We start from the raw sequence: 26993 nt of genomic DNA, 5'->3' as shown, positions 1-26993 counted from the left end.
TCCTCAGCCTGTTCTTAATTCCTTTATTCCTTTTCAACTACTTTTAGTGTTTAGCTGAAGAATGCATCTGGCAAAGCCCACTGCAGAGTGCATACAGTTCAGGAATGAGCTTCTCCCGTGGGAGAAGATTATGCCCGAAAGAAGAGTTAGAACTCCTCTGAAGAGGATCTGAAAACCAGTGATTTGTTCTTTTGAGAGCAGTTTTCATCTAGATCCAGTTCCTGAGCCACCTTACCAAGTGGGTCACGAGGGCTAGTGCAGGGTCAGTGGAGGCTGTGTGTGTTGGCTGCGGGCAGAGAGCACAGTGAAAGGGACTCTTGCACCTACAGCTGTGGCAGACTTAAATCTGCTTAAAACAATCACAAAACCACAGTGTCACCTGAAGGGAGACATGTAGAATTCCAGTGGAAACTTTCCTTAGTTTTATTTTCCAGTACAAGAACAGAGGGCATCAGATGGAGTCAGTAAAAGCCAGGTCTGAAGCGAGGAGGGGGGTTAGGTGAGCTGTGCAACGCCTTGCCGCAGGGTGCTGCAGAGGGTAAAAGCCTATAAACATTCAAGGAATAACTGGAAACGCTTATGGGACAGAAGTACATTCAAGGTTACCAAACATTTAGAAACTCCCTCCAGATCAGGAAGCCGATGAACTGCAGCCAGCTGGAAGGTGGGGGAATGTTAGAAAGCAGTGTAATTCATGCTTGTGCGTTCTTATTTTCTGTAGGCATCCACAGTCAGGTGCAGGACAGTGAGCTCAATGGACCTTTAGTGAGGCCCAGGACAGCTGCTCTCACAGTCTTTATTTGAACTCACCCTAAGATGAGCTGTCCCCTCTTTCCTGGTAGCTTATTATTAGAACTGGGTCACATGAGGCTTTTGGGACTGTGTCTCAGTTGCATTGACCGACATTTCCTTCAGAGGGAAAGCTCTGTGCTGGCAGGCACAGCAGTATAGCTTACGTGGGGAGGGGAGTAGCCCTTTTTTTGCATAAGATCCGCTTAATGCAGAATTTTCATTTTTGTGGCCGTTCCCCATCGCATCGGGGATGCAGCGCTGAGCTAATGCGGCGAGGCGTCAAGGCGCGTGCCGTATTTAGACACAGCCACCTGCTTGCGAACATCAAGCGGCAGCAAAGAGCACGCTTCAGCAAAAAAAAAAAAAACCCTCCCCTGTGGATTCTGCAGCAGCGGCATCCAGCAGGCTCTCCCTGCCTAAATCTGCGGGTGGCCACCAAAGGGGGCAGCGCCAGAAGACGGCCAGAGCCCGTCAGCCCAGGAACGCTCTGAGCCTGGCGCTCCCTCTGCCCAGGAACTGCCAGATATTTTGGACAGCTGCAAAGTGGAATTAAATCACATGGGTGAAGAGTGGCCTAATCTCCACATAGGCAATATGTAAGTGTTATTTGAGGCTGAGCTGTTCTGAAGGGCTGGGGAATACAGTTCTTGTTAACATATGCTGCCCAACTACTTTATTTAGTTAGCGTTGTTAAATTTCATTGCCTTAAAATAGGTTTAAGATTAACACAGAAGAAAGCAAAAGGACTATCCATTAAAGAAAGAACCTACAGAACAGAATAAAATTACTTTAGAGTAAGACTCTTTTTATTGCTTTGCATTATTTTATAATTATTCAACATATAGATTTTATGAATGCTAAAACATTTACCATATAAAGCACAAGACAGACTTATGATTCTGAGTAACCTTAAAACTGAACTATGATTGGGTTTTACCTTTTTCAGTTTAATTTTAACCAGAATGGAAATTTTCACATTAAAAAAAAAGTGTTCTAGTTTTGCAATTTGTATGACAACTTGATTTGCAGTTGAAATTTCTGGGGAAAAAATAAAAAAAGGTGGATATTCTGTGTGACAGCAGACTTCACCATTTATTTCTCAGACTTGTGCGGATGGTTGTTTCTCTGTGGAGCACAGAGAAAGCATGCAGTCATCTGCACTCAACATGCCTAGTGCCCAATGTTATGCCAAAACAAGTTCTGTCCACCACCAGTGGGTTGCAAACCTGTTGAAATACCTGGAAATTACAATTACGATAAATCCTAAATGAGAGAAGCAGGAAGAACAAACCATCCTTTGGCTAACTGCCCATTGATTACAGCTAAATGTAGGCATTCTTTTAGTTACCAAAAAGCAAAGCCTAAAAACGAGCTAAGGTGATGTCAGGGAAATAAATTGGCATTTACCAAACGTGATTTTACAAATTGCAGCCTGCTTCCTAACGGCAATAGGGTTCTAGTCTGGAGTGTGCCATCCTGCAGATGAGCCCTACGTGTAGCAGGTGGCCACCTGCTGTGACATGCCGCTGGGCACCCACCGACACGGCTCTGCTGGGCTGGCCATGGGTGCAGACAGGCAGGAGCCAGCCCACCATGCGGTGCTTCACCGAACTCCTGCCTTGGTGACAAGAGTGGGAAACCAGCCTTTGCCTTTCCAGTTAAACCTCGTAACTATACTCGGAAATTAACTTTTTTCCTTTATTAGAACCATTTGGAGAAATAAGGATTTGCTGAATTGAGCCCAACAGGTAGTAAAAGCAAACATTTAAGACTCTTTAAAAATAACTGAAATTGTATTGTCTTAACACCATCATTTGATTTTAGACTTCTAAGTGCAGTTTTAAGACCTCCTTTTAATGCCTGTAGGTATATATGCTCCAAATTATTCTTGCGTGTTTATTTGCAAACACATTCTGTCTCTTGGTGTGTGTGTGTGAAGAATGGTGGGGAAAAATGTGTGGATAACAACAGTGTGTACATGCAGTAAGGAAAAGATGAACTTGGAGGACGTTCAGCTAACAGGAATAAAAATGTAAACAGGTTGGTTTGTTGATGCAACAGCTGATCACTAACATTGAGCTTCAATACGACAAGTTACAGACTGAAATCAGTGAAACTGGAACTTTATGAAGTGCTATAGATAGAACTTTCTTTATTCTGCCAACACCGATAAGATAAATATGAATGACACCTGAGAATAAGGTTTCCTGGGATCTACCTGAGGTGGAAATGGGGAACAGAGGAAGTATTTGCATTTAGGGCCCAGCCCAATACTCAGTGAAGTCAATAAATGGAAGGTGTTTCTGAGCAAACCTGTGCCAGCATCAGGACTTGTGCCAGAGCTAAAATAACCCGAAGCAGTACCATAAATTGTCACTGCTTGTTTCTGTGGAGCCAGTCATGTGCAGTTTCTAATGAGCTGCTTGGAAATCAAAGATCAATCTAGAATTAATGCTGTATTTTATAAGAATTCTCCTTATGACTTTATCAGAAATATGATGGTCAGCTTCTTCAAACAAGTTAAATATCTCTCGTAAAATAAAGTAGGGATGGCTGACTATACATGATGTCTTTCATCCCGGAGGACTTTGAAGTGGTCAACAAACATTATTAAATATTTGTCTGGCTATCAGCCATTGCTGATATGCAGGGCCAAGGCCAAGACCCTTTGGGCTGAAAGGTAAACTATTTTTTAAAGTCCTACTTAATAAGCAGCTGAGGGCACAAGATGTAAAACGGCTGGCACAAATCAAACTTCATGCCGACCTTAAGCAGGCAGGTTTATCTGCTGGAGTTTAGCCAGATTAGCAAGGCTAATACCACTCCAACATCGTACAATTACCGGCTGAGGCAAAATGGTTACAGGCCACGCTAAAACCTGAGCAGGTTCTTTCAGCATACATGTTTCAAGTCAAACTACAGGAGGACCTGAGCTACCTCATGAAGTGGATTTTTGTCAGGGGGTTGGGCCAGTAATTCCTAATGCTTTTGTAGTCAACTGGAGCCTGTAACACATGTTAAATGTACAGGAACTTAGAGGCAGTAAACTGTTTTGCAGAAGTGAAATAACTTGGAATTCTGCATTTCCACATAGATTTTGAGTATATTCAGAAATCACAACCTTTTACCTTTCTTTTACTGCCTTACTTTTTCTTCTACAACATGTCTCCAAGTGTGGTGGGCACCAGGCCCTACAGACAGGAATGCACGGCAAGGCAACAAGAAACCTTCAGTTGCTTTTTGTCATGAGCTTTCGTACATGATTCTCCACAGCTCCATAGCCCGTAACGAGGAAGACCTGAGGAGGCTTGGTGTCACCCATGCACTGAATGCAGCACGATTTGCATGGGGAAGCAAAGGAGACCAAACTTTCCACGACCAGGAAAGGCGTTACTGTGGAATAACTGCAGCAGACTCAATCAACTTTCACCTTGGTGCAACATTTCTGTACTTCCTCTGAAGCCAAATGGTGAGTCCCTCTCCTGGTGGTAAACGGCTGCTCTTACGCAGCACTTTGATTAAGCAATCACAAATTACTTTAGCAGCATTAACTAAACCTCACTCAACCACTTGGGTAAGCCTAATTATCCACTTACAGACATGTCTCCGTTGACAGGTGGGAGGACAGCAGGATCCTGAAAGATTAGGAGTAGCCACAAAACTGTGTCCAAATCAGTGGCAAGGATCACACACAGTCTACTGGTAATCATCAGCGTGCATCTTCTGTAGCAGGAGAAAAAAACCAACCAATTATAAAAACGAATGATGCTGTATTTTGGTGGAGGAGAGCGTTCCGAATTCTCAGTGGGAAATCACTGATTTTTTCCGGTTTTCTGTATTGATTCATCAGAATACAGAACACAAACCCTGTTACTTTCTGCTTTGAGAAACAGCCAAAGGCTGCAAAGAGCTATGGCAGAGACATGCCAATTGGCCGTTTACAAAACCTAATGCCATGTGTTTTCCTCTCTTTCTGGATTTAGATCTCTAGTAACAAAAAGCGGTTCTTGATTTATGAAAGGGATGAATGTAATACCCTGAAGGCTACTTTATCTCAGCTACCATAAATTGGATCTCTCAGAGATAAGGCGAGATGAGATGCAAGTGAGGCAGTATGAACTTATGCAATCTGTGACCGTGGCACCATTCCGTGCAGCCTGGAACAGTGCTACATGAATTCATTTCTATTTTGAAGGTAAAATCTTTGTTCCCTGTATTCTTAGAAAAAAGCAGATCTGCTTCTCTTGTGCTGGCTTACCTCATGATCTTCTCCCGCTTTGCTCTAGGCAATGTTATCCAAAGAGTTATCCAGTAGCAAGCAATTTCATCAAGCTGCAGGATTTACATATTGAACCAAGATACAGGATACACCTATGTAAACTCTAAACTCTTATGAAATAAAAAAAGATCAAAGTGACAGGGAGGAACATCAGACAATCTGAATATGAGATAAAGATGAAAGGAACATGACCTAAAGCTTTGGCATCCAACCTATCTTTCCTCTCTGTTTAGGGGGTAGAAGGTTTCTGAAATTCAGATGCTCCAGTCACTCCTCAATCATTTGGTTAAGTGGAGGCAACAAATGTGCTAGATACTCCATTTGGATACATTCCCAGTTTGCTGTCCCTTCTGCTCATTAAAAATCAAGTCCAAGAGAAAACAGGCTCCTGTTTAAAGCTCAAGCTCTTAAGGATATCCCTGGACAGAAAGAGAAGCTAACCTGTTTTGCTGCATTGGGATCAGCAAGTGAAAAGGGGGGAAAATGTTGTAGTCCAACATGTACAGGAAGTCACCAAGATGGGAGACAGAATTTTCCCGCCCCAGTGACAATATATGCTTAATGGCTGGGGACTTCCCAGAGGTACCTTCCTGCCGCCATGCCCTCTGCCCAGCTCTATCTTAGCTTTAGGGACCTGAGATTTACAGCAAATATAATATTTTTTCAGCCACAAATTAGCCTTGTTTTCATGCTCAGAATTCCCCATTCCTACCAAAATTCTTTTTACACAAACATTGCTGTGTCTTGAGCAACGGTGAACGCAGAAAGAGCCAAGTTCTTTAATCTGACAGGGGTGTTTCAGAAAGGAACTGGTCTTTCAGCCATACCTGGCTTGCTCCAAGGGCAGGTTTCTCCCAGTACCCTGTCTTTCATCCATGTCTCGCAAAGGAAAGGGGCCTGCAAAGATAAAATACTAATCAGACTTTTGAAATGACTACCCAAAATGGAAAGCTAAGCTAGACCACCCTGGGGTAGTTCTTATCTTAGAACAGGTCCAGGAAAACAAATTATAGTTTTAGACTGAAGTCCTAGACATGCCGAGGTAAAATACCTGGGGAAAGTTGCTGGTGGCAATTCCAGCACGTCAGCAGAACTAGGTAGGATCTGCCCAGAGGTCATTTGCCACACACATGCATTCCTGTGCGAGACAGCGCAGCGCAATGTTGGAACACCAACACTGGGGCCAAATTAATCGCGGGAGAAACTCCCACCAAAAAACAGCGGTGCAACCCCGGGCTGCATCCACCCTCCTGTTTCTGAAAAGAGAAGCCTGCCAAGGACGGCATGGCCTAAGAGGTACACAGAGCTGGCAGGCTCTCAAGTGTCAAAATAGAACCAGCATCGCCGGGTGCGTACATCCCGTGCCTCGCAGGCGAGACACAGACTAGAAAAACAATCAAGCTGTCTGGTGGAAAAAGCGGCTTCCCAGGATCGCTCTAGCCACGGTGTAATTGTGATCAATCCGCATTGGCAAGTACCAGCTTTCCATGTGTGTTTCGCCTAATGCAGGCTGCCTGCGGAGAGCAGCTCGGGCAGGCTGATGCATGCTTGTTATCGCCGGTGTAAATATCTCTGCCTTGTGTTATTGTGGCACAAAGCAGCTGGACCATTTGAAAATCATTTAAAAAGCACTATAAAATTAGGGCTCCAGTGCTCTTATTTTATGACTTTCATGAGCAGCCATTGCCTAGAGAGAAATTATCCTCTTTATTTTCAAGGCTAAAGGTTCTTCTAACATTCATCAAAATCAAAGTGCACCCTTGATAACACATTGAGCCGTTACTTATCTAGTACAGACTCTTTACCTTCTGCATAATATCACATTTGAGAGCTCAGTTCTTCATATACAACTCATTTCATTGTGTCTGCTGTTGTTCTCACCGAGTGAATTTGCATAGTTTCAGGAGAGGCTGGCTGATGCCCTGAAACATATTCTTTCCATAATTCCTAATTTTTTTTTAATTTCTAGAACAATAACCTGGAGTGGTTTTGTTACTGATCCTTCTATAAAAATGGTCAATTACCTCTTCTGGCAATGGATTTGTGCAGACCAATTAAGCACTGTAAGCAAAAGATTTTCAAGGGCATAAATAGTACTCAGGCACATAACCTGATAGACTCCCCTTTCTGCCTTTGAAAAATCTCTCCCCGTATGTAAAAAAAATTCCAAAAGTCTTTGATAGTTTTCTTTTTCTCCATTCTTGTTTTCAGAGACAGCTTCTTTAGCAAACTTGGGAAAACAGTGGGTGAACCAAAGCAGCATGACAAAACACACACAGTACAAAGGGACAGCCATTCTTTTTAGAAATAAAAAAGAAGCGCGACTGTATGGACCAGACTGCAAGCTCTCATCTGAAGGGCTTAGGAAGAAACGCTGCATGAAATCCTCAGGCACAGAGGCTGCGAGTGAGCAATGGTGAGGCTCTGCACATCCTCTGTCCTGCAGCTCAGGAAAACCACTGTTTTCCTCTGGGTCATTTAACCTGCCTTAGGTTTCCGTAGGAAGCCGGTCACCTTGTTACCCAAACATCAAATACAGACTGAAGATAAACATTTAGGCAGCCAGAACCTTAGCTCTGCTCTCATGGCTTCTGCTTTGGCCAGGATTTTGTCTTTTATTTCCTCTGGGGGTAGCAGGCTGCATTCCTGTGCCAAGAGGTGCCAGGTCTCTGCCAGGGTGGGGTGCCTGGTGCTATCAGATCCCACTGGGAGGCTGGGAGTAGCCACGCAGAAAAGCTGTGAAATCCAGGTGCAGCATCCTGCACGGAGACGTAAGCAGCCAGCAGGTGAAGGGAGCCTCGCCACCACCACGCCAGCACCTCTGCTAGCAGAGGGAGCCTGAATTTTCAGCCATGGAGGTCTCACCTGCCATCAGTCGGGTTGTGACCGATCAACAGGGTGCTTGAGCTAACGGAGGGGCCGGACGGAGTCACTCGATAATGACAACTGTTTATGACTTGAGGAAGGCAGGAAAAGGGGCAGGGGGGATCAGCAGACCCTAGCACAGCCTGCTGTCACCACGGGTGGAGAAAGCAGGGCAGGCATTTAGCGCGTCAGGATAAGAAAGCACCTCAGCTCTACGGGCTGCTTTTCTGTTCCGCTAGTCGGCAAGTGTGTAACCGCCTGCCTGTGCCTGATGGTGCCAGGAATACAGAAAAGGGCGCAGGTGAGCTGAGCCACCGCTGGGCTCCCGCATTTCAGAGCAGATCTGACCTTTTGGGTTAGAACTGACCTACGCAATCTCAGCCTTTACTTGTGGCAATGGTCAAGAGTAAGTGGCAGGAGAAGGGCAGAGCTCAGGGCAGCCCTCTCGGGACCCGATCCAGCACCACAGCAGCCATTATGTCCCCTGAGCAGAAGCATCCTCCCTTCTGAGCCGACCTGCGCGTCCTTCCCTCACCGATACATGCACCTGCGCAACAGAAGTAGAAAACTCTGGTATATACACCTCACCCAGCAGAATAGAAATAGAAAATCCCTTCTACCCAGAGCTTCCAAATTCCTGGACAGCCATGAATTTGCTTTTGTTTTGGGGTAAACCACCTGTGCTGAACAGTTTCTCACTATTGTCTTCACTGAAAAAAGACAGCAAATTGGCATTTGAAGGTAAAGGTTCAGTGCTGAAATGGGAGGATTTTCCTTTCAAGCATGGAAGGCAAACAGATGTCTGTAGTGTCGTTTCCCCCATACACACATACCTACTAAAACCTCAACATGTAAAGGATATGTGCTCGCTCACCTCGTGTCCAGAGCAGGATTAAGCATACCCTGGAGCTGCTTTGACCTAGATGCTGGAAGCCTGGCAAAAGGACCCAGTTGTAGGATGTCCTGGATGAGGCAGATTCAAAGTAATTTTGTGCTCTGTTAAACCTGTTCATTTTCAGAAAGGCTTAATCTCCCTCCGAATAGCATGTGGGACCCTGTAACTCAGAGGTGGGCAGCCCAAGGGCAAAAGAAAGCTCCCAGATGCTGGCAGTGCTCTTGCAGCATTGCCAACAGCTGCAGAGTTTCCATCACTTGCCTTCCTCCCAAGATGAAGGGGAATCTGTTCCTAACTGCAGAACCAAGCTGGGAACAAAGTCGTTTCACCAAAAGAAGCAGTATTAGAAACAATACCTTAAAAAGCCAAGTAGGATCCAAAACCTGAGGGGGAAGGTGTGAGGGCACTGGTGTCTGTGTTAGCATCATTGCATGGGGCAAGGGTGTTCCTGCCCAGGTGATAGAGATCCATATCATCAGTTGTTTCTCCTCATCATCTCAACCGTTGAAAGTTGCTTTAAATGTTTTTCTTTTGCTGCTTCACTCTGGATCTCTCATCATCCTCCTCCTTGCTGCCACTGTGAAATGAATCTTGGTGTGTAGTGACAAATATATTTCCAGCCTGTGAGGCAGATGCTGGCTGTTTGCTGCCCACATTATATAATTTGATATTTAGTAATGGATACTGTGGACACGTGATTCCCAAGACAGGTGCAAAAAGTGCCAAGGCAGGTTTGACCTGAAGGTCTGGCTAGTCAATCATTCTCCAGCAGCCCAGAGTAGAGCCTAGGGGAAGACAATATAAGAAACAGGAAAACTTTCAAGTCATTCTTTCCCTGTGTATCTTCCAGCTTTTTGTCTTCAATAGATTGGCTGCCTCCTAATCCTCATGATGCTTTTAATTACTGCAGACTGGACAGAAGGGCTGGTCCTGGTACAAACCTTCCCCTGACACTGCCCCCAACAAGCCCCTTGCCTCCATCAGCTCCAGGGAGGTTAACTCAGGCTGTGGGGATAAAAAGAAAAGGAAGGGTGAGACATAGGTGAGAAAGCTGGCGCTGGAGGAGGGCTCTGGGCTGGGCCCGCTGCCGTGGGCTTTCCAGCATGCCTGCCGTGGCCGTGAGGCTTTGGCCCCTGGTCGGACGAACCGCAAAGGCTGCTGATAAATTTCCTCAATGCTCGTTCTGAGGTGGACTACAAGCTAGTCAGCAGCAGGCTCCAGCTCACATTTCCATCGGCTGCAGCAGCCAGCACAGTGTTGCAGGGACACTTGGCGGGGGGCACGGGGCAGCCAGGGCCACAGCTGGGACTGGGACCCCATCACCAGGACCCCCAGAGTCTGCACAGTGCTGCTGCTCGGAAAAAACTCCTACCAGTTAATAAACACCCAATAATGTCCACTGATGCCCAATAACCTTTGCAAGTTTTCTTTGGCTCACTTTTATCTTTTAGAAGGCTGCAAGGGAAGCATCACTCTAGATGGGGAGGAGGAATAAGACCTTTGGTTAACTCAAAGCCTCCAGCCAGGCTGACTGCACTTCCCAAACCAATTTCCATTCTTGTAGAGGGTTTATTTCCTTTAAGCACTTGAAGTGAAAGCAGCTGGGGAGAGAGCATCAATAGCATGGGCTCCTCCATCTAAGCCCTCTTTCGATTCCCTGCCAGCTCCTGAGAGAGGCTCAGTTCTGGCAGTGGAAATGTCCCCTCGGCAAGACCCATGTGACTGTAGGGCCAGTTTTCCCCTGCAGAACAGGCAGGAGGGACGCTGCCTGAGGTGACCACCACTGCTAGCCCACCACCCAGTCCAGCAGCCCAGTGCAACAAGTTGTCAGCGCTCGGGTGTGTTAATCCACCCGGCACCTGCCCCTCACGCCTCCCTCGCTTCCTGACAGCTGGTGGAGAGGATGTTTGCACTAGCTGGGCTCTTCTCCTACCACTGGAGGTACTGGGAAAGGGCAGATAAATATATTTGGAAAGAGAGGGAATGAAAGACTAAAAGAATCATCCTGCTTTTTACTGTGAGCGATTGCATTATGGCCTGAACTGATTTGTACAACAGATTTTGCCAGTGGAACAAAACCAGGCCAAATCGCCCCACGAACAGGAAAAACGAGCACCGTGACAGGCCCTTCTTACACAGCAAACCTGCATGGAGAGCAGGCAGTGTAGGTCACTTGATGGATACACCCAGGTCAATACCAGTTTAATTCATCCGGTACATTTTGCATTTTTCTTCCACCCAGCCAAGTGCAGTTTCTTGTGCATCAGTAGCAGCTCCGTTTACACGCCGTCCCGAGGGTACTGCGCTTTTGAAGCCTTCAGGCTTGCTTTCCTCTGCCATCTCCTGGTAACAGGGGAAACCACAGCGCTTCAGTAACGGCACTGTTGCTGCGCTGGTCTAAGGCAAGGGTTGTCAGGAAAAGCAGCGTATAGATCAGCTGACATAACTGGGACAAAACATAGCCCTTCTTGCATATTTAAAAGCTAGGCTAATTCCTCCAGCTCTACCAGTTGATCTAGTAGCGGTGGTTCAGTGGTTATCCCAGAGCAAAATGTCCGGTTTGTAGACCTTGAATGTCTTGTAACAGCGAAGGAGACTTGCCTAACACGTGAGGCTTTATCATTTTATAACAGGACCTCATCAGTGTACCTTAAATATTTTTGAAGAGAGTCCTTTTTGACAGCTTTGCTTTGAGGTCTTCATAGCTCCTTCACAAAAGACATCTTTGTTTCCTATGAAAGCCCGGGAAGATCCTGTCTGATAGGCATGTAAAGCTTTTCCTTCTACTGCAACAACTGTTTCTGTCTGATCTCTCGATGTAAACACCACAAATCATGCCAGAACATCTTGCATTGTTTGCATAATTCTAAACCAAAGCATTTTCAGTATTTTCTTGAAAACGTACATAAGATTTATATATAAAAATATATATATAAATATATATATAAATATATATATAAATATTTATATAAGATTAAGTTTGGGTTCCTCTGTGTGTGTGTGTGTGTGTGTGTGTGTTTCCCTTTTCCTGCAATCACACAGAGGTTCTTTGCAAAGGACTACTTGTGATGCCCACTCTCCTGTCACAATAGCTTTTCCCACAGAATTATGCTAAAATTATGAAAATGATATATGAAAATTACAAAAAGAAAAAATCCAAAAGGAGAAAATGCCAATATTTGCCCTTAAAATAAAATAAATAAAAAAATCAGAGTCTGTAAGAAAAACTACTCACAAAATTCCAGCCTACAAAGAGAACATAAATAAATGCCATTCAAAGCTTTGTTCATTTTCACTAGCACCAGCAAAAATGACTGCTTGGGATGCCAGGCATTGGAGGGAAAGGATGTTAATGCTATTTATAGCTCATGGATGGCTCCCATTATCATTGTACCTGAGAAGCGCGCAGTCCTTAATGTATTCCTGCTCACAGCAACTTTCTCAAGCAGAGGACAGCCTTCCCAGGGCTGTGCTGGAGGCGCTGAGGTTTGCTTTGAGAAAATGGACTGTTACATTTGCAGCCTGTTCCCAAACTGTCTATTATAAACCGCCTGCAGCAGGCACAACCTCCCGCAAGGCTGCACCCCTCCCTGCAAGGCCCCAGTGGCATCAACGCGGTACCTGCAGAGTGATGCAGAACCGCACTGCCAGCTCCTCGCAGAGACAGCGCAGCAGGGCCTGGTGAGGAAACTCCTTCCCACCAGCCAGCAAACGGCAGGACAAGCTCTCCCTGTGACTGGAATTCCATAAAGCAGCAAGTGTGTGGCCCCAGCTCTTGGCCACTCATCCATCACAGCCCGGAGAGGGGGCTGCACACGCCGCTTTACCCACACCCCCTGACCTGGCAGCGCCCTGGCTCACTCTGCTTTACCCGGTACCCCAATACCGGGGAGGAGCAACAGGAAAACCACCCCCAGCTTTACTTTTTCAAATTCAAGATAAGAAATTAGGAGCAAATATTCATCAGACACATAATCAAAAGTTTGCAAGAGAAAGTAAACTCCAGTTCTAGTTCTTACTATCTCCTCTTAGTTGTCATGCACCTCATCAGTGGTCAATTCCTTCATGACATGCAGTCACCCTACATAAAAGATGACTTAATCAAAAAACAAATAATTATTTTGAAGTCAGCAATTAAAAAAATCTAAAGAAAAAACATTCCACTCCTCCCCAATTAAGTGTCCCTTGAAAGCTCTGCAACATGCCTGAAAAAACTTCAGTGCCAAAATAGATCTTCCACTGTAGAGTTTTGAAGTCTTTTTGCTCTTGATGTCACTGCAAAGAGTTTGTACAGCTTTGCCAACCTCAGAAAAAACGTGCCTTTTTCGGATGTACCCTTTCAAGCATGGCAAGGCAAGGCAAGCACTTCACTGCTCATGTTAAAAGTGCAGGGAGAGGCAGACAGCTCAAAGATACCCCTGCCAAATGAATGAGGAATATCAAACCCCCTTTACTCATGCCTTCAAATATGCTGAAATCTTGCAAGCTTGACAGCATTGTCAATTTTGTATTGACAGCAGCAGTCAGACAAAAATCATTTGAGGAGTAAATCAAGAAGAATTTTCAGCCATGGTCACACAAATCTATACCGCCCTGCAGAAGGGCAAGCGCTTTGGAGCCCCTTTTAAAAGCAATATATTAACATCCTTGTTCGTCTTTGCTGAAGCTTGCAAGGCATCCCCCACCCCACCCCTGAGCCTGGTCTCTTTGACATCATTCATACCAGAACTGCCATAACTTCCACCTATGGACAGCCCGTGGCACGGGCGAGAGCTCGGCACAGCGCTGGCTGTGACAGCACTCACTGAACTGTTATCAATGTCAAGGTCACTTTGTTTTCCTTGCTCTGGCTGGAGCTCCTCTGCCCTGGGGCACAGGCTGCCCAGGGAAGCTTTCTGTCTAAGCTCCTCACAAGCCCCAGCCGTTCTGCTCTATCACTGCCCTTACGTAAGATCAGAGTGAAGTTTCTACAATTAGAAGCAGTTAGCTGCACGGTGATGGTGTGCTCTCCCGATGACAGCATACAGCACAGTTATGGCTGCTGGCAGCAGGACTGAGAACTACAGCTATTTTAATCCAGGGAGAAGCACGAGTGTAGCCGAGATGCATCAAGAAAAACAGCAGGTTTGGGGGTTTTAATTCCTAGCTGTGGTACCCTGGACAGGAGTGCCCCAGAAGAGAATTAAAGGGGAAAACATCACGCTAGGCTTGACAGATACCCGCAGATGAGTTGGAAATTATGGTGGGAGCCGACAGATACTCACAGACGAGTCGGAAATTATGGTAGGAGCCTGTGGAGGGCAGCGCTGTCTTGCTGGGGATGGTGCATTGAATAGCTCAGAGATGCCAGCTGCTAAGGTAATACTTTTTTTTTTTTTTAATTCTTCTTTGAATCAGAAAGCTGCAGATGTAAAAGCTGTCGTCCTGCCACATGTCACTGCAAGCACGATTCCTCATTTTTTTCCACCCACCACCCCCATTTTTCTAAACATCCTTTCCTGCAGCATTAGCCCTGTGTGTGGGCACCTGCCTCTTCTTGGCTGCCTGGCTCTTAAATGGGAGGCTTGGGGAGGCGGGGAGGGACTGAGGGCAGCACGGAGGTCCTCCCCCCTTGGAAAGGCAGGGTCCTGGGAAAACATCTGCAGACGTGTTACGCTGCAAAGGAAAGGAGCACTTCCATGAGCTAGCCGTGACCTCCTCTCCCCAAAAGCCACTCAGCAGTGGTGGGGCCACACCTTGAATACCATGGTGTTGTGGGTCCCTCGCTGCAAGAGGGACGCAGAGGGGCTGGAGCATGTCTGCAGATGGCAACAGGGCTGGGGAAGGGGCTGGAGCACCAGTGTGATGGTGGGGCGGCTGGGGGAGCTGGGAGTGTTCAGCTTGGAAAGGAGGATACTCAAGGGGGGACCCCATTGCTCTCCATAGCTGCCTGACAGGGGGCTGTAGGCTGGGTGTGTGTGGTCTCTTCTCCCAGGTAACAAGCCACAGGACAAGAGGGAACTGCCTCAAGTTATGCCCCAGGAGGTTTAGATTGGATATTAGGGGAAAAAAAGTAATCATGGAAAGGGTGGCCAAGCACTGGAACAGGCTGCCCAGGGATGGAGTCACCATCCCTGGAGGTGTTTGAAAAATGCATAGATGCGGCGCTTAGGGACACGGTTTAGCGTTGGCCTTGGCGGTGCTGGGTTGACAGCTGGACTTGATGATCTCAAAGGTCTTTTCCAATCTAAATGATTCTGTGAATCTAAAATCCAGCCAGACACAGGTAAAGTTCCCCCTGCCAAGCCTGAATCCTGCTGGCAAGGCCATGAGCCTGGCTGGGCAAGCTCTGCCCCTCCTGGGGCTCACCTTGTCCAAGGACATTTGCAGCTCCGCACCCTGGGATGGGGCTGCTGGAAGGAGCTGCGGGGGAGTCTTCGCTGGGGCCCAGGAGCCCACCCGAGCTGAGACCCTTGGGCTTCATCTCTGCCTTGTGTCACCTCGCAGCTCTGCCCGCGCCAGCCCTTGGCTTCCCACTTGACCTGGGACCTGCCCCGCTGGTGACCCTCACCCGCCCCCACCCTCTGACTGCTGCCACTCCTGGAAGCGCCTGGTGTGTCCCTGCCGTCACCAGCTGCCCACAGCTCCCGTGGGGCAGCAGCAGGCTGTCCCTGCCCCACAGCCACCCCACGGGCAGCCCTGCGCAGGGACGGGAGGCTGGCAGAGGAAGGAGCCTCCGGCTGCCCAGCTTGGGCTCCCTGCAGGCAGGAGTTGGTACCTTTGAGCTCAGTCTGGAGGAGTCGGAGGGCCCCATCATAAATGTACACGGCCAGACGTGAACGCAGGTGGCGGGAGGGAGACCAGGCAGTGAAGAGGTGTGAAGACTCAGATTTTCTCCCACCCAGTAAAACACGGCTGCCAGTGCAGGGCGAGGGGCATCTGCGGGCTGAGCCGAGCGGGTACCCTGGAGGAGGCCCGCAGGGGCTCCCGCTCCTTCCCGATGCTGCGGTTAAAGCTGGGGCTGTGTTTTCCAGAGCCCTCGATCTGGCATCTTTCCCGGGTAGTAAATTCTCTTAAAAACCGAACCAAACAGAGCTTTAATTGTACATTCTGCTTTTCTCTTCACTCTGGAATAATGGCAACGGCATTAATACAGTGCTGCATTGAACACGTACCCACAGTGAGGCCGAGGGACCGATTCTGCTTCCCATTATGCAGGGGCACTGCCTCTGGTGAGGCCGATCAGGGTTTAAACAGCGAGCAGGAGCAATGAACTTCTGCTGTTCCCTGCTGTTTGAGTGTGGGCAAAATAAAAGGCCATAATATATGATGCAGTCAGCCAAGAAAGCAATATTACTCTGCCATGTGCACGGTCTACGCCGAGACGAGTCCAGGATCTCATTTCTAAATTCCCATAGGTGCCTCATTTAAACCATCAGCCATAACCTGCTTCTCATTTTCAATACCACTTGGTATTAGAGCTGCAGTGAACTGCTGGTGAGAGATTCTAATTCCTGCAAACAAGCCCCAGTAGGCTTGCAAGGAAAACAGAGAGTTCCCCTCTCGGTTGCCTGCTAGGTTCCCATCTGGCTGTTTTAACTTTGCTATTGCTTTTAAATGTGCCTGTTCCTGCACACGAGGCTTTCAGCTCTACCTCAAGAGACTCCTGGGTTCTCTTAGCGTCGGATTCTGACCAAAACGTAGAGACACACACTGGGTCTTCTTAACAAAAAGGAAGATCAGATTTCACATTACAGTATCTGAAAGATTAATTCCACTTACATGATCATTTCCCTGTGAACCACACTTCTTTCCATCTGGATTTTTCCATCAGGAGGACAAAGAGCCATAGTGTTAAAGCACTACCTGAGAGAAAAGAGCAAGAAGAGTTCAGAGATGCTTGCTGGGAGAAAAGAGAAGAAAATCCAGAGCAGACAAATTTCAAATGCATTGAGAGGCTTTTTCTTTTTTCACATAAATTATATTCTGATCTCATGCTTTGCTCTTTTGAACCATTTAGTTTGTCAGCTTTTGATTCAGGGAATTTAGGATATTTGGCTGCAGGAGCTTTCTGTATCATGTTATTGTTCACTAGTGTTTGTGTTATTGTAGGAACCACAGGTGCAGCCAAACTCGGTGCCCTGCGGTGCCCGAGGCTATCAATAATCTCACGCAAGACCTTGTTACTGAGAGACACCTGTCCCCGGCTGGGCTGGTATCATAACCACAAGCAGAGCTGTGCCAGCTAGGAAGGTGCTTGCGAAAGGGAGAGGAAAGATGACTTGGGGCCCAACTTACGCCCTGCTACAGACTCCTCCTGGGGCTTCAGACAGTCATTTCATCTCTTCGCACCTCAGTCTGGTCTTTAGGAGACAGCAGGTAACAACCACGGCACAATGGCAAGAGGCTTGCTCTGTTACAGCAGGGAAAATGAGGGGCAGGCAGATAGGTGGCTGCTCAGGTAGTTTGTGTTCATTTTTAATTCAAGAAAACGCATTTTTCTCAACCAATTTTTCTCAAGCCACTTCATCTTGTTTAAATATTTTAAAAGATTTTGTGCAATGCTGAAGTAAAATTCCAAAAACAAAAGTAACTTTGAATAGAAAGATGGAAACGGTCATTTTTTTGGCAATAACAACATGAACCATTTCAAACCTACAATATTGGAGGGTTTGCTTCCCCCCCCCCCCGAACTTTGCCGAGTTTTCTTTCACTGGAATCTGCAAATGCAACACAAATCTGCTAAATGCTTTAGCCAATTCAAGTCAGTGGGGGTTGTGTGGGTTTTTTGCCTTTGCCAGAAAAATCTTCAGTAGAATAACAGCAATTGTTTCCAGCGCAGAAAGGGGAGGGTGGGGGGTGGTGGGGTGTCAGGGAATAAGCCTTGCAGACTGTAGTAACTCAAGTGGCCAGATAATATCAGGGAGATACAAAGCTCAGCTAGGGTGTTGTAGATGAGGTCCCATGGAATGACCGAGTCCCTTGGGAGCCGCGTTCAGCTGGACGTGGACAGCGTGCGGAGCGACCCCCGCAGCCCTTCCCGAGCGCTCCCCACAGCCTCTGCCCCACAACGCATCTCGTCCCCCCTGGGGAAAGCCGAGCCCCCATGACCCCTCAGTTCAGCCGTGGGGCCAAACAGGCCCTGGCCACTTGGGGTGCACCCCGGTGCTCTGCCTGTTTGGGAACTGATGCGCAGTGATGGAACAGTTCTAGAGCTTGCACTACCTTGTGTGAGGCTAATACATCTGGATTGCCCTTAAAACCTCTCTCTGGGCTTGAATATCTCCTATGAGTGGAAGCCTTTTTTTGTTGTTGTTGCTTTTTTTGGGGGGGGGTGTGTGTGTTTTGTTTTGTGTGGTGTTTTGGGTTTTTTGTTGTTGTTTTGTTTTTGGTTGTTTTTTTTTTTGTTGCTGCTGTTTTGTTTTTAAGAAGAAAAAAAAAAAAAAAGAGGAAGAGAAAGGAAGATAGAAAGAAAGAACCTAACGAGATAGTCTTTCAGTACTTCCAGGCTACAGTTTAAAAGAAAAGTAATCCTATCCAGCTTGCATGGTCTAGATCTCTACACAAAACATTGGTGACCTTGTGAGACATGGATTTTTTTTTTTTTCCAGTTACAGGGGCTCCTGCCCTCCTGCAGTCACTGGCTGCTTCCAACTAGAGCAGCTTCTGGGAGCTACCCAGAGGGAGAAGCTTAGAGAAATTTAATCAGCGGCAGCACTTTTGCTAGCTTTGCAGTATCTGAAAGTAGGAGGAGGGAGGGGGGGAACCCTCAGCAAAGTCCCTGGCCTTCAATTAAAAAATTCATATTACTTTTCTCATTAGTCCAATCATCTGGTATAACTATTTCCAAGCTTACCCTGAAGGCCCTGCAGAGCGATTCCATTCAAGGCCAGGCGGCGCAGGACGCAGCGGCATGCTCGGCAGGAGCTACGCTTCGCATCGACACGAGGAGCTCGCTTGTCTGGCACCGGGCGTGCGAAGCAAACCCCGCTGGCGCACTTGGAGAGAGCACTGCCCTACGAAAGGGAGCTTGGTTGCAAAGCGCTTCCCTGGCTGCACCGGCTGGAGTCGCCTTTGAAGTTTCACCAGCACCAAGTGACTCAGTTCTTGGAGAACCTCCTCAAAGTCAGGTTTTGAACGAGAGGCCTCGCAGGGTAATTCTGCTGATCATCCTTTCCCTCTCTCTGCTAAGCCCCTCCACTGCTGTAACTGGCTGACAGCTACGGCAGAAGTTTAAGGCAGTGAGGGCTAGGAGAACTGCAAGTTCAGCATCCATCTGCCAGCCTCCACAACTTCAGCCTCTGAACACATGCAGCGACTGAGGGTCAGCCACGCTCCTTGAAAATGAGCCTGTGGCCTTATGAATCTCCTGATGCAGAAGCTGTATTATCTTTTTCTTGATTTCCTTTTACTGCCTCAGCTTAACGTTCTGTGTCGGTGAAAGTACAAACAGGTCATCATGACGATGCTGGTAGTAACTCTTGAGCATAGTGCATGACTTTTGCAAGGCAGTAAAACTTGTAGGGCAATGCACAATACCTTTTCCTGTGCTATTCTTCATGCTAATCTGTGCTGGGATTGCACAATGTACTCCTTTGCCACAGCTCTTGGTGTTATGTTATCTGCCCTGAAAAATTCATGGGCTTTTTATCCCTATATTCCTCTTGACTTCCCTGCAGTTCTTTTCTTTCATCATTAAAAGTAAAACCAGTCAGCTTTTTTTCCATCTCTCCCATCACTTTTATTGCGCTTTTCATATTTTGCTTATTAAGTAGTTACCCTAGGGAGACTTCCTTTTTATGGGAACATACAAAAAGCTATAACTGCTCTTACCATTTTGGGGAGGAGGGAGAAAGGGGCAGGGGAAGCGAATTTAGGCTGAGGTCACAGAAATATATGGGGCATGTTCAACCATATGCCTTGCCTCCTCTCTACTTCTTTTTCCACAAGCAACAAGATATACTCCCTTGCTTTCTGCTTATTCCCCAAATCAGCCTACACTGTTAAAGGTAACGTACCTGGATGTTTGGACAAAGTTGTGGTTGTTGGTTTTGAAGCACCATCCACCTGGCTGCCGCTGCTGTGGGGCAGGGGATGGAGTAGATGACTTCCAAAGGTCCCATCTGCACCCATCTGCTAGAATTGCTGAAAAAATAAACCCAAAGTCCAGATTTAGGAATTCAGGCATTACAGTGAAAGCTGATGCTGCATCAGAATAAACACCGGCCACTCCACTTTGGGAAGAGTTCTGATGTGGCTCCCATGTTGATTATGGCTTTAAACCCACACAAGCGACCAAAGAAAGCTCATCAATGTTCTCCAGGGGCAAGAACAGCAGTTCAAGGTAATGAGATCCTGGCAGGAGAAATGCTTCTAAAGTCTCAGAGAAGGGACTGCTCAGATATCTTTGAACTCTTGCTCTCGACTGAGCTCTGCTCGAGGCTGGCCTGGCTGGCCTGAGCCTGACTGGGTCTAAACCAGCAGACAACACTGCCAAAGGGATGCCCGTATTCCACTGCATGGTCTGTGAGGGAGCAAAACAGTCCTAGATGGAATTCTCAATGGGGCAACAAAGCCAGAACTTTCAGTTCTATATTTCGCCCAGGTTCAGATACTCTTTTTTTTTTTTTTTTTTTCCCCCTCACCTCCCAGGCAAAAAGGCAAATACCCCTCAGACAAAAGAAACACCCTCTCCCTAGAGGCAAATAGCTATCACGTTATTTATACAAAGTGGAACAGTTCCCAGAAGAGGGACTGAGACAGACAGACGCAAGTATACCAGTACAGCTGAGCATTCAGGGGTATTCACCTGAGAGAGAGAAAAAAACTAGTTCAAATTCTCTCAAGTCCTATTTATATACATACAGACACATATATAGATATGTACATATGCATGTGAAAATCTGCTCATATGTATAGCCATATGTATGTGTATACATGTGTATAAAAATACATCCCTGTAAATGAAAGAAAATTGCATACACACACATTTTTTATACATGTACACATACACTATATGAGTGTCTAGATATGTCTTATGTCCACCTCCTAAGATTTCCACCTTGGCTCTAGAAGTTTTTTTAAGTATAAGTCAGTCCAATGATTGATTCTTTCAAAAAAACTTCCAGTTCTAACTAACCAGAATTAAGTGTGCACAAACACTTTGGTAACTCTCTGACATAAAGTACTGGAGCTTTCCTGCACACACTCATCAGCACTACAGTAACAGAAATAATACCTGCACCTACGAGGTTCAGTCAGCGCTGCGTTCGGGTGGCACAGGATGTTCTTTTTCAACAGCATTACTTGACAAGAAATTAAATCATACCGTCTCATGCTGCTGCTGCTTTCTCAGGGGATGAATTACATGCCTGCAGAGTCCTACCACCGACTCAGTCCTGCTCCCTGGATGCTTTTAGCAACACCTGCAAGCCCTGCTGCACACACTAGTTATAATAATGTAATGCTATTTGGAGGGTAATGAACAGGACTACTTCCTAGGGAATATAATTTCTGTATGAAAATTTCCTCTTAATTCATTTCAGAAAAGCTGTCTGTGATACAGCCCGAGTGCATGCAAGAGAGCAGCAAGATGCCTCACACCAGAGACTCTCCATCTCCGACCAGCAGTGCAGGGAGCAGAGCTTCCTACGAAACCCCAGCGTTACCAGACCTCCAGCGGCTCTGTTGGTTCAGAGGAGGGTCTGATAATCATGTGGACCAAGTCTGGCCAAATATTTACCTGGGAGATGCGTAAGAACATATGGTCCTATCATTAAGCTATTACTGGTCCCTGGGAGGAGGAGGAGGAGGAGGGGGTATGGTACACTGGGGAGCCCCTTTTGGGTCTGCAGGAATGTTTTTGTGATACAGGCTTCCAAAACTTGTAACGTGAGGAGCCTGGATGTCATGAAAAACATGGCACATGGGTCGGTGACTTACTCAGTGTGACTGAGTTGGGGTTTCTATATTCTGTGAACCACAGCAGATTTGGCAGGGGAAAAATTATTTGTCTTCTAGACAAAAATCCTTAAAGAACCCATCCCAAATTGATGTCAGTTCTGAGATGTGTTATCTGCCCTGGAAACTGTGCTCTAAGGCAGCAGAGAAGGGCATAGGAGCCCTCCCACTGCAACAGGAGCAGCAGGACCAAGAGCCAGATGGAAGAGGGCCCAAATGAACTATACAACAGGGCTTTTGCCAGTCCAAATCCCAGCTTCCTTTCAAAGATGGTAAAACTGAAAATATCAAACAGGATTTTTCGTGCAAACACCTTAATCTTGTGATCACTTCTATTCATTGCCATTTCCTTCTATTTGGATTATTGCAGGTTACATAGCCCATTTTCCCCAGCTCCTCCTCATGAACACCTCAGTTAAGGATCATAGTTTTGCAGAATAACTTCAGTCCCAGTTCATGGTGGGAAGTGGGGGAAGAGCCCAGCTGGTGAGCACGATACAGCCGCTCCACATCTGAACCAGGAACGAGGGGCTGCTGCACCTCTGTGGGTTCTTGCCCTCACGACTCACACACACTACGAATGAGAGATGAACTCTAGAACGTGCTAAACAACTATTTACAGGAAAACCTTGACCACTTTATACCATCAGCCATGTTCCCAGGGATTAACTGCTGGGAGGCATTTGCTTAACTGACAGCCCCCCACTGGCAAACCCGCGCTCTTGCTGCTCTCACGCCACCATATCACATTTTTCACATGCAAAGCACTATGGGCTTCTCGAAGTCTGCTACTCTGGGAGCAAGGTGCAGTTCCTGCCTTCTTCCCTAGCGGGAGGAAGCACTGACTTTAAGCCATGCTATTTTAGCAGCACATTAGGAGCGTTGCCAATGAGCCCTTCATGTCTTTCAACAGGTGGGCTGCTAGGAGCAAAACCACTCTTCAAAGCCTCAACATTACTCATATCCTCAATGCAGCAGATGGGCCATATAGCATCAACACGGGAGCCAAATATTACGAAGATCTGCAAATAGAGTACTACGGAGTAGAAGCATTTGATGATCCTTCCTTTGATTTAAGTATCTTCTTCTACGATGCTGCCAATTTCATAGGCAAAGCCTTAAACACTTCAGGAGGTAAGAGGGAGGCAAAGAGAAGCTTTGGGAGGAAGTTTCAAAGAGCCAAATGGCTTCTCCTTGCAGGAGCAGGCAGCCAGCAAAGCTCGGATTCAGCACACAGTGTGGAAGGCACACTGGGAACCGCGGCGCAGACGATGGGAGGAGGGTGCCCGCGCCGTGCCCTGCGGGGAAGGGGCAGTGGCCAGGTCCCCGGGAGCTGGGGGAGGCTGGCAGCACCCAACCCAGCAGGGTGGAAGGACGGACCAACTCCAGGAGAGGGAAGGGCAGAAGTTACGGCACTGCGGGCGCTCCCCCACGGGTCCATCCCGCAGGCATTGGTGGGATCCCTGTGCCTCCACACATACATCACACCCCTCGCACGGTGGCAAGGCTCCAGCCTGGCGATCCTGCCCCACACGCCGCAGCCCCGCTCCCCTTGGGATGCTCTCGGCTGGGAGTGTCGGCACTTCAGCGCTGCCTTAAATGTTTCACATGCTTAAGTGCTTCATGGAATTGGAGCTTTATTCAGGCTGTCTATTAAGCTAGAGAAGCAGCAAAAGTTAATGAACTAAGTAAAAAACTATGAGCCTGACCCACAGCCTGCTGAATTTTTGTCAGCAGAGTTTGGATTATGGCCTAGTTATCATAATTTCCATTTGTTCCAGAGTTTGCTCCGACTCTGACTGGCTGCGAGATCTGCTGCTTTCACTGGAGTGCTTTATTAAATCCCCAGTTATAGCTCACACTGGGCTGCTGAGATACAGTAAATTATGAGTCCATTTTTACAGGCAGACTATCCTACAGAGTTTATGGGACTTGCCAGCGATCGCACTCAGGGCTGGACCAAAATTTTCTGCCAAAAATGTTTTGGGTTTGGTTTCGGGGTTTTTTCCACAAAAAACTATACTAACAAGTTTAGTTGCAGAAAGCTTTCCCTTCCCCAGAATATTTCAGCTGTTTTAATCCGATGCCTAAGTTAGATGCATGAGGGCATTATGAGATAACGCCTTGCCTGAGATGTATGGCGTGATGGTGTGCCAACCCGCCCTGAAAACAGGAGTAGCCACTAATTTCCCAACTTGTCTCTAGTAGGTTTTGTCCTCCTTGTGTCCTTCTTGCTTTAGAATTGCTAAAGCCAGCTCACGTTGCTGTGCCTCGGTTGTTTTTTTTTTCTGCAGGTAAGGTATTTGTTCATTGCGCCATGGGGGTGAGCCGCTCCGCATCACTCGTGCTTGCCTTTTTAATGATCCATGAAAACATGACACTCGTGGATGCTCTGAAAACGGTGAGTGCTCACAGAGACATCTGCCCGAATTCAGGGTTCCTGAGCCAGCTCCGGGACTTGGACATTAAACTAAACGAAGAGATGAAAGGAACCAGAGCATCTGCTACCAAAGAGCTGTAAGAAAGTATTGCTGAAAGAGGCCAAAACAATATTTGAGTTTCCGGTATCTCTTTTAAATGAATTGCAATTGTAAACTAAGGATGCAAGTTTATGATACTTATGATAATAACTAGAATGCATGTTATTACTAAAAGTAGATTTTACTTGATCTTTCCATTTTTCAAAGCCCTCTTAGATCATACTTACGATTGGTTGGATATTGTATCCTTCACTCTCCACCTTAAAACATTGCTCTCTGCTGGTAAAATAAAATAAATAAATTAAAAAAAAGGTATCGGGTTCCACTTCAGAAATAGCTGTGTTTCAGCAACTAGTGAAGCTCGTATCACTTTATGAAGTGTTAGACTATTTGAGGTGAAAGATGCCATATTATTTATGTTACAATAATACTTAGAAGTTTTCTTATGAACCAGCCCCCCACCCTTTTGCTCCCCACATCGAAAATGGTTTGTATTTTGAGACTTGAATCTGGCACTGGTTAGTTCTTGCTTTTACAGTTGGTGGAGCCCCTGATTCGGGGCTAGGAGGCTGTTTAAAGGCAGAGCAGCTGGGAAACAACACAAGCCACTCTTTAAGAAATTATTCCAGATCTCTCTATGGTGTTTTTTTTCCCCCCCCCCTTTGACTGTTCATCAGATTATTATTTTTCTTCTGTGAAAATACATTTGTTTGAGAGGACATCCAAATATTGCTCATCATCCCTAGTAAGTGTCATCCAAGAGCTGCTGTGGAAAATGCTGCTGAAGAGGAAGGTGGGTTCCCAGCCGAGCCCCCGAAGGGCTGCATGGGCAGGGGGAGCAGGTGCAGGGCAGCATTTGACAACAAAGTTCAGCATATCCCAAATTTGCCTGACAGTTCAATGTTTTAAAACTTGGAATGTTCTTTCTCAAAAATAAAGGTCATCGTTAACATTGATTGCGACATCGTGTTCTGTGGCATTTGCTTTTGTGAGGGGACTCGAGTGAAAAATGAAGGGACACAGGAATAGCAAGGGAGGTGCTGACAGGCATCAAGCTTTCATCTTTGTGTCTCTGGGCCACCATAAGAGTGCTCAATAGTTACTGTCATCTGATGGACCAGTGCTGCCTGGAAGAACATCTGGCTCTCTGTTCCCAATGGACAAACATTCGCAGCACAAAGCCAGCTCAGGGATGGCAGTTCTTTGCATTCCAAGTACCAAACTGGGGAATGCAAAGGCACGAATACTCCCCACCGTGTGAGCTAGCTACTCATGAACAGAACAGCAACAAGGGAAAACATTCCTTGCCGTTCCCAGTGCTGTCTACAAGGCAGATTCCTGCCTGCAGGACAGACAACTCAGCACCTTTTGTAACGCACTCTGGCAACATCCCCATCTGCCAGGCGGGCCAGGCTCCAGCAGCACAAAGCGCAGCACCAGGGGCCTGACCCTCATGCCCAGGGCATCTCTGGGGGCTTTGCTTTGGGCTGGCCCCATGGCTCAGCCACCCCCGCGCAGCAGGGCAGCAATGCCGCAGCGCTTCGCTGCTTTGCTTCCCTGCGTGGGGAGACCCATGCCTGAGCTCCAGGGCAGCTCTACAAGTGCAACACCCCCACAGTGGGCAGGAGCGGGCAGCTTGGAAGTCTCCTTCAGACCCAAATGAAAAACATCACCTGCGCACCACGGTTAGCCTGAGAAACCCATTTCAGTGGCAGGGGGACACGGCGGATCTGGCTGTAGAGATGCCCCCAGCCCCAAGCACAAGACGCACAGTTCCTTATGCTTCCCACCCACAGGAAAACTCTCCTCGCCAGCAGCAGCAGCCATTTACCCAGCCAGTTTCAGCTGCAGAGCAATGGGCGCAGCTGAAGACACACTGACTGGTGGTACGAGGGTAGTCACCAGTTAAACCCAGTTCGTACCATAAAAACTTACCGCGTTTGCAAAATACCGACTGCTGCAACGGGAAAAGGTGCATCCTGCTGGGGTGATAAATCACTGCGGAATAAGGGGCAGGGTGCGATTTCTCTCGCTGCGGGGTAAGACGCTCGGGCCTCCCCGCTAAAAGCGCAGGAGCATCGCCGCAGCCCCGGCCCGGGCGCTGCCCCCGCGGTGCGGTACCGGACTATGCCGCCAGGTGGCGCCATACGCACGGCGAGCAGCGGCGCGGGGCCACCACCGCCCCCCTCGGGCCACCACGGTCCCCCCCCTCGGCCACCCACCGCCCTCCTGGGGCCCTTCTGCTGCAAATTCGGGTCAAACCCCGAGGAAATGCAAAACCCGCAATGCAATGCCCCAGGCTGGGGCAGAGTCCACCCTTGCTCACCCCCCTGACAAAATGGACCCCAGCCCCACATCCAGAGTACAGCCCAACAGCCCCCCACTCCCGCGTGTCAGGGGTGACCCCAACCCCGCAGGGGGCTGGGGCCACCCGTCTGCTGCGAGGATGGGCCCGGCTGCCCATCAGCAGGTGTGGGCCGAGGGTAGGCCCTGCCGGTCCCCAATGGCTCCATCCAGGGTCAGCCGCACCACCGCCACCGCCACGGCCAAACCCCGGGGTGTCCGCCTGAGCCCCACCGCCACACTGCCCTCAGCACCCGCGGTGTGACCCCTGTACCTGGCGTGCCTGACCAGCCACATGGGCCGGCACCGCCTGGCCACGGGTCACCATCACCACCCGGCCACCGCCCTGTCGCCTGGCTCCTGCCGCCGCTCGCAGGTCCAAAGAGGGCAGAGGATGGTG

At 47.7% G+C, this 26993-nt stretch overlaps 1 protein-coding gene and 1 long non-coding RNA gene across 5 annotated transcripts; one reads left to right on the top strand and one right to left on the bottom strand.

Moving 5' to 3' along the window:
• Positions 1-1273: 1273 nt before the first annotated feature.
• Positions 1274-26015, top strand: LOC308069992 (dual specificity protein phosphatase 13B-like). 4 transcript variants are annotated; one of them, XM_080403199.1, is made up of 4 exons: positions 1274-1388; positions 4066-4261; positions 21356-21563; positions 22684-24202. In XM_080403199.1, the coding sequence occupies exons 2-4, from the start codon at positions 4138-4140 to the stop codon at positions 23384-23386; spliced, it is 1035 nt and encodes a 344-aa protein (XP_080259325.1). In that variant the 5' UTR covers positions 1274-1388; positions 4066-4137; the 3' UTR covers positions 23387-24202. The 4 variants fall into 4 exon arrangements, with proteins under 4 accessions (XP_080259325.1, XP_080259327.1, XP_080259326.1 ...); XM_080403201.1 differs by lacking the exon at positions 1274-1388 and having other exon boundaries at positions 2020-4261; positions 22684-22904; positions 24065-26015; XM_080403200.1 differs by lacking the exon at positions 1274-1388 and having other exon boundaries at positions 2020-4261; positions 22684-22904; positions 22971-24202.
• LOC308069999 lies at positions 1891-26966 on the bottom strand. The gene is made up of 4 exons (XR_013930586.1): positions 26868-26966; positions 24478-24529; positions 4389-19955; positions 1891-2030 (listed from the first exon to the last, which is right to left on the bottom strand). It is a non-coding gene; the product is annotated as an uncharacterized lncRNA (long non-coding RNA).
• Between the last annotated feature and the right edge of the window lie 27 nt (positions 26967-26993).

This window comes from Falco punctatus (genome assembly GCF_963210335.1).
Source record: "Falco punctatus genome assembly, chromosome: 9".
Taxonomy (NCBI): Eukaryota; Metazoa; Chordata; class Aves; order Falconiformes; family Falconidae; genus Falco; species Falco punctatus.
Note: the sequence above shows the minus strand (reverse complement) of the source record. Positions and strands in the feature narration are given on the sequence as shown.

Coding starts and splice junctions, on each gene's coding strand:
- LOC308069992 (XM_080403199.1), top strand. CDS start 4,138: ATGGGGAAGCAAAGGAGACCAAACTTTCCACGACCAGGAAAGGCGTTA. Junction 4,262..21,355: donor ACTTCCTCTGAAGCCAAATG/GTGAGTCCCTCT, acceptor AATTCATTTCAG/AAAAGCTGTCTGTGATACAG. Junction 21,564..22,683: donor AATATTTACCTGGGAGATGC/GTAAGAACATAT, acceptor GTCTTTCAACAG/GTGGGCTGCTAGGAGCAAAA.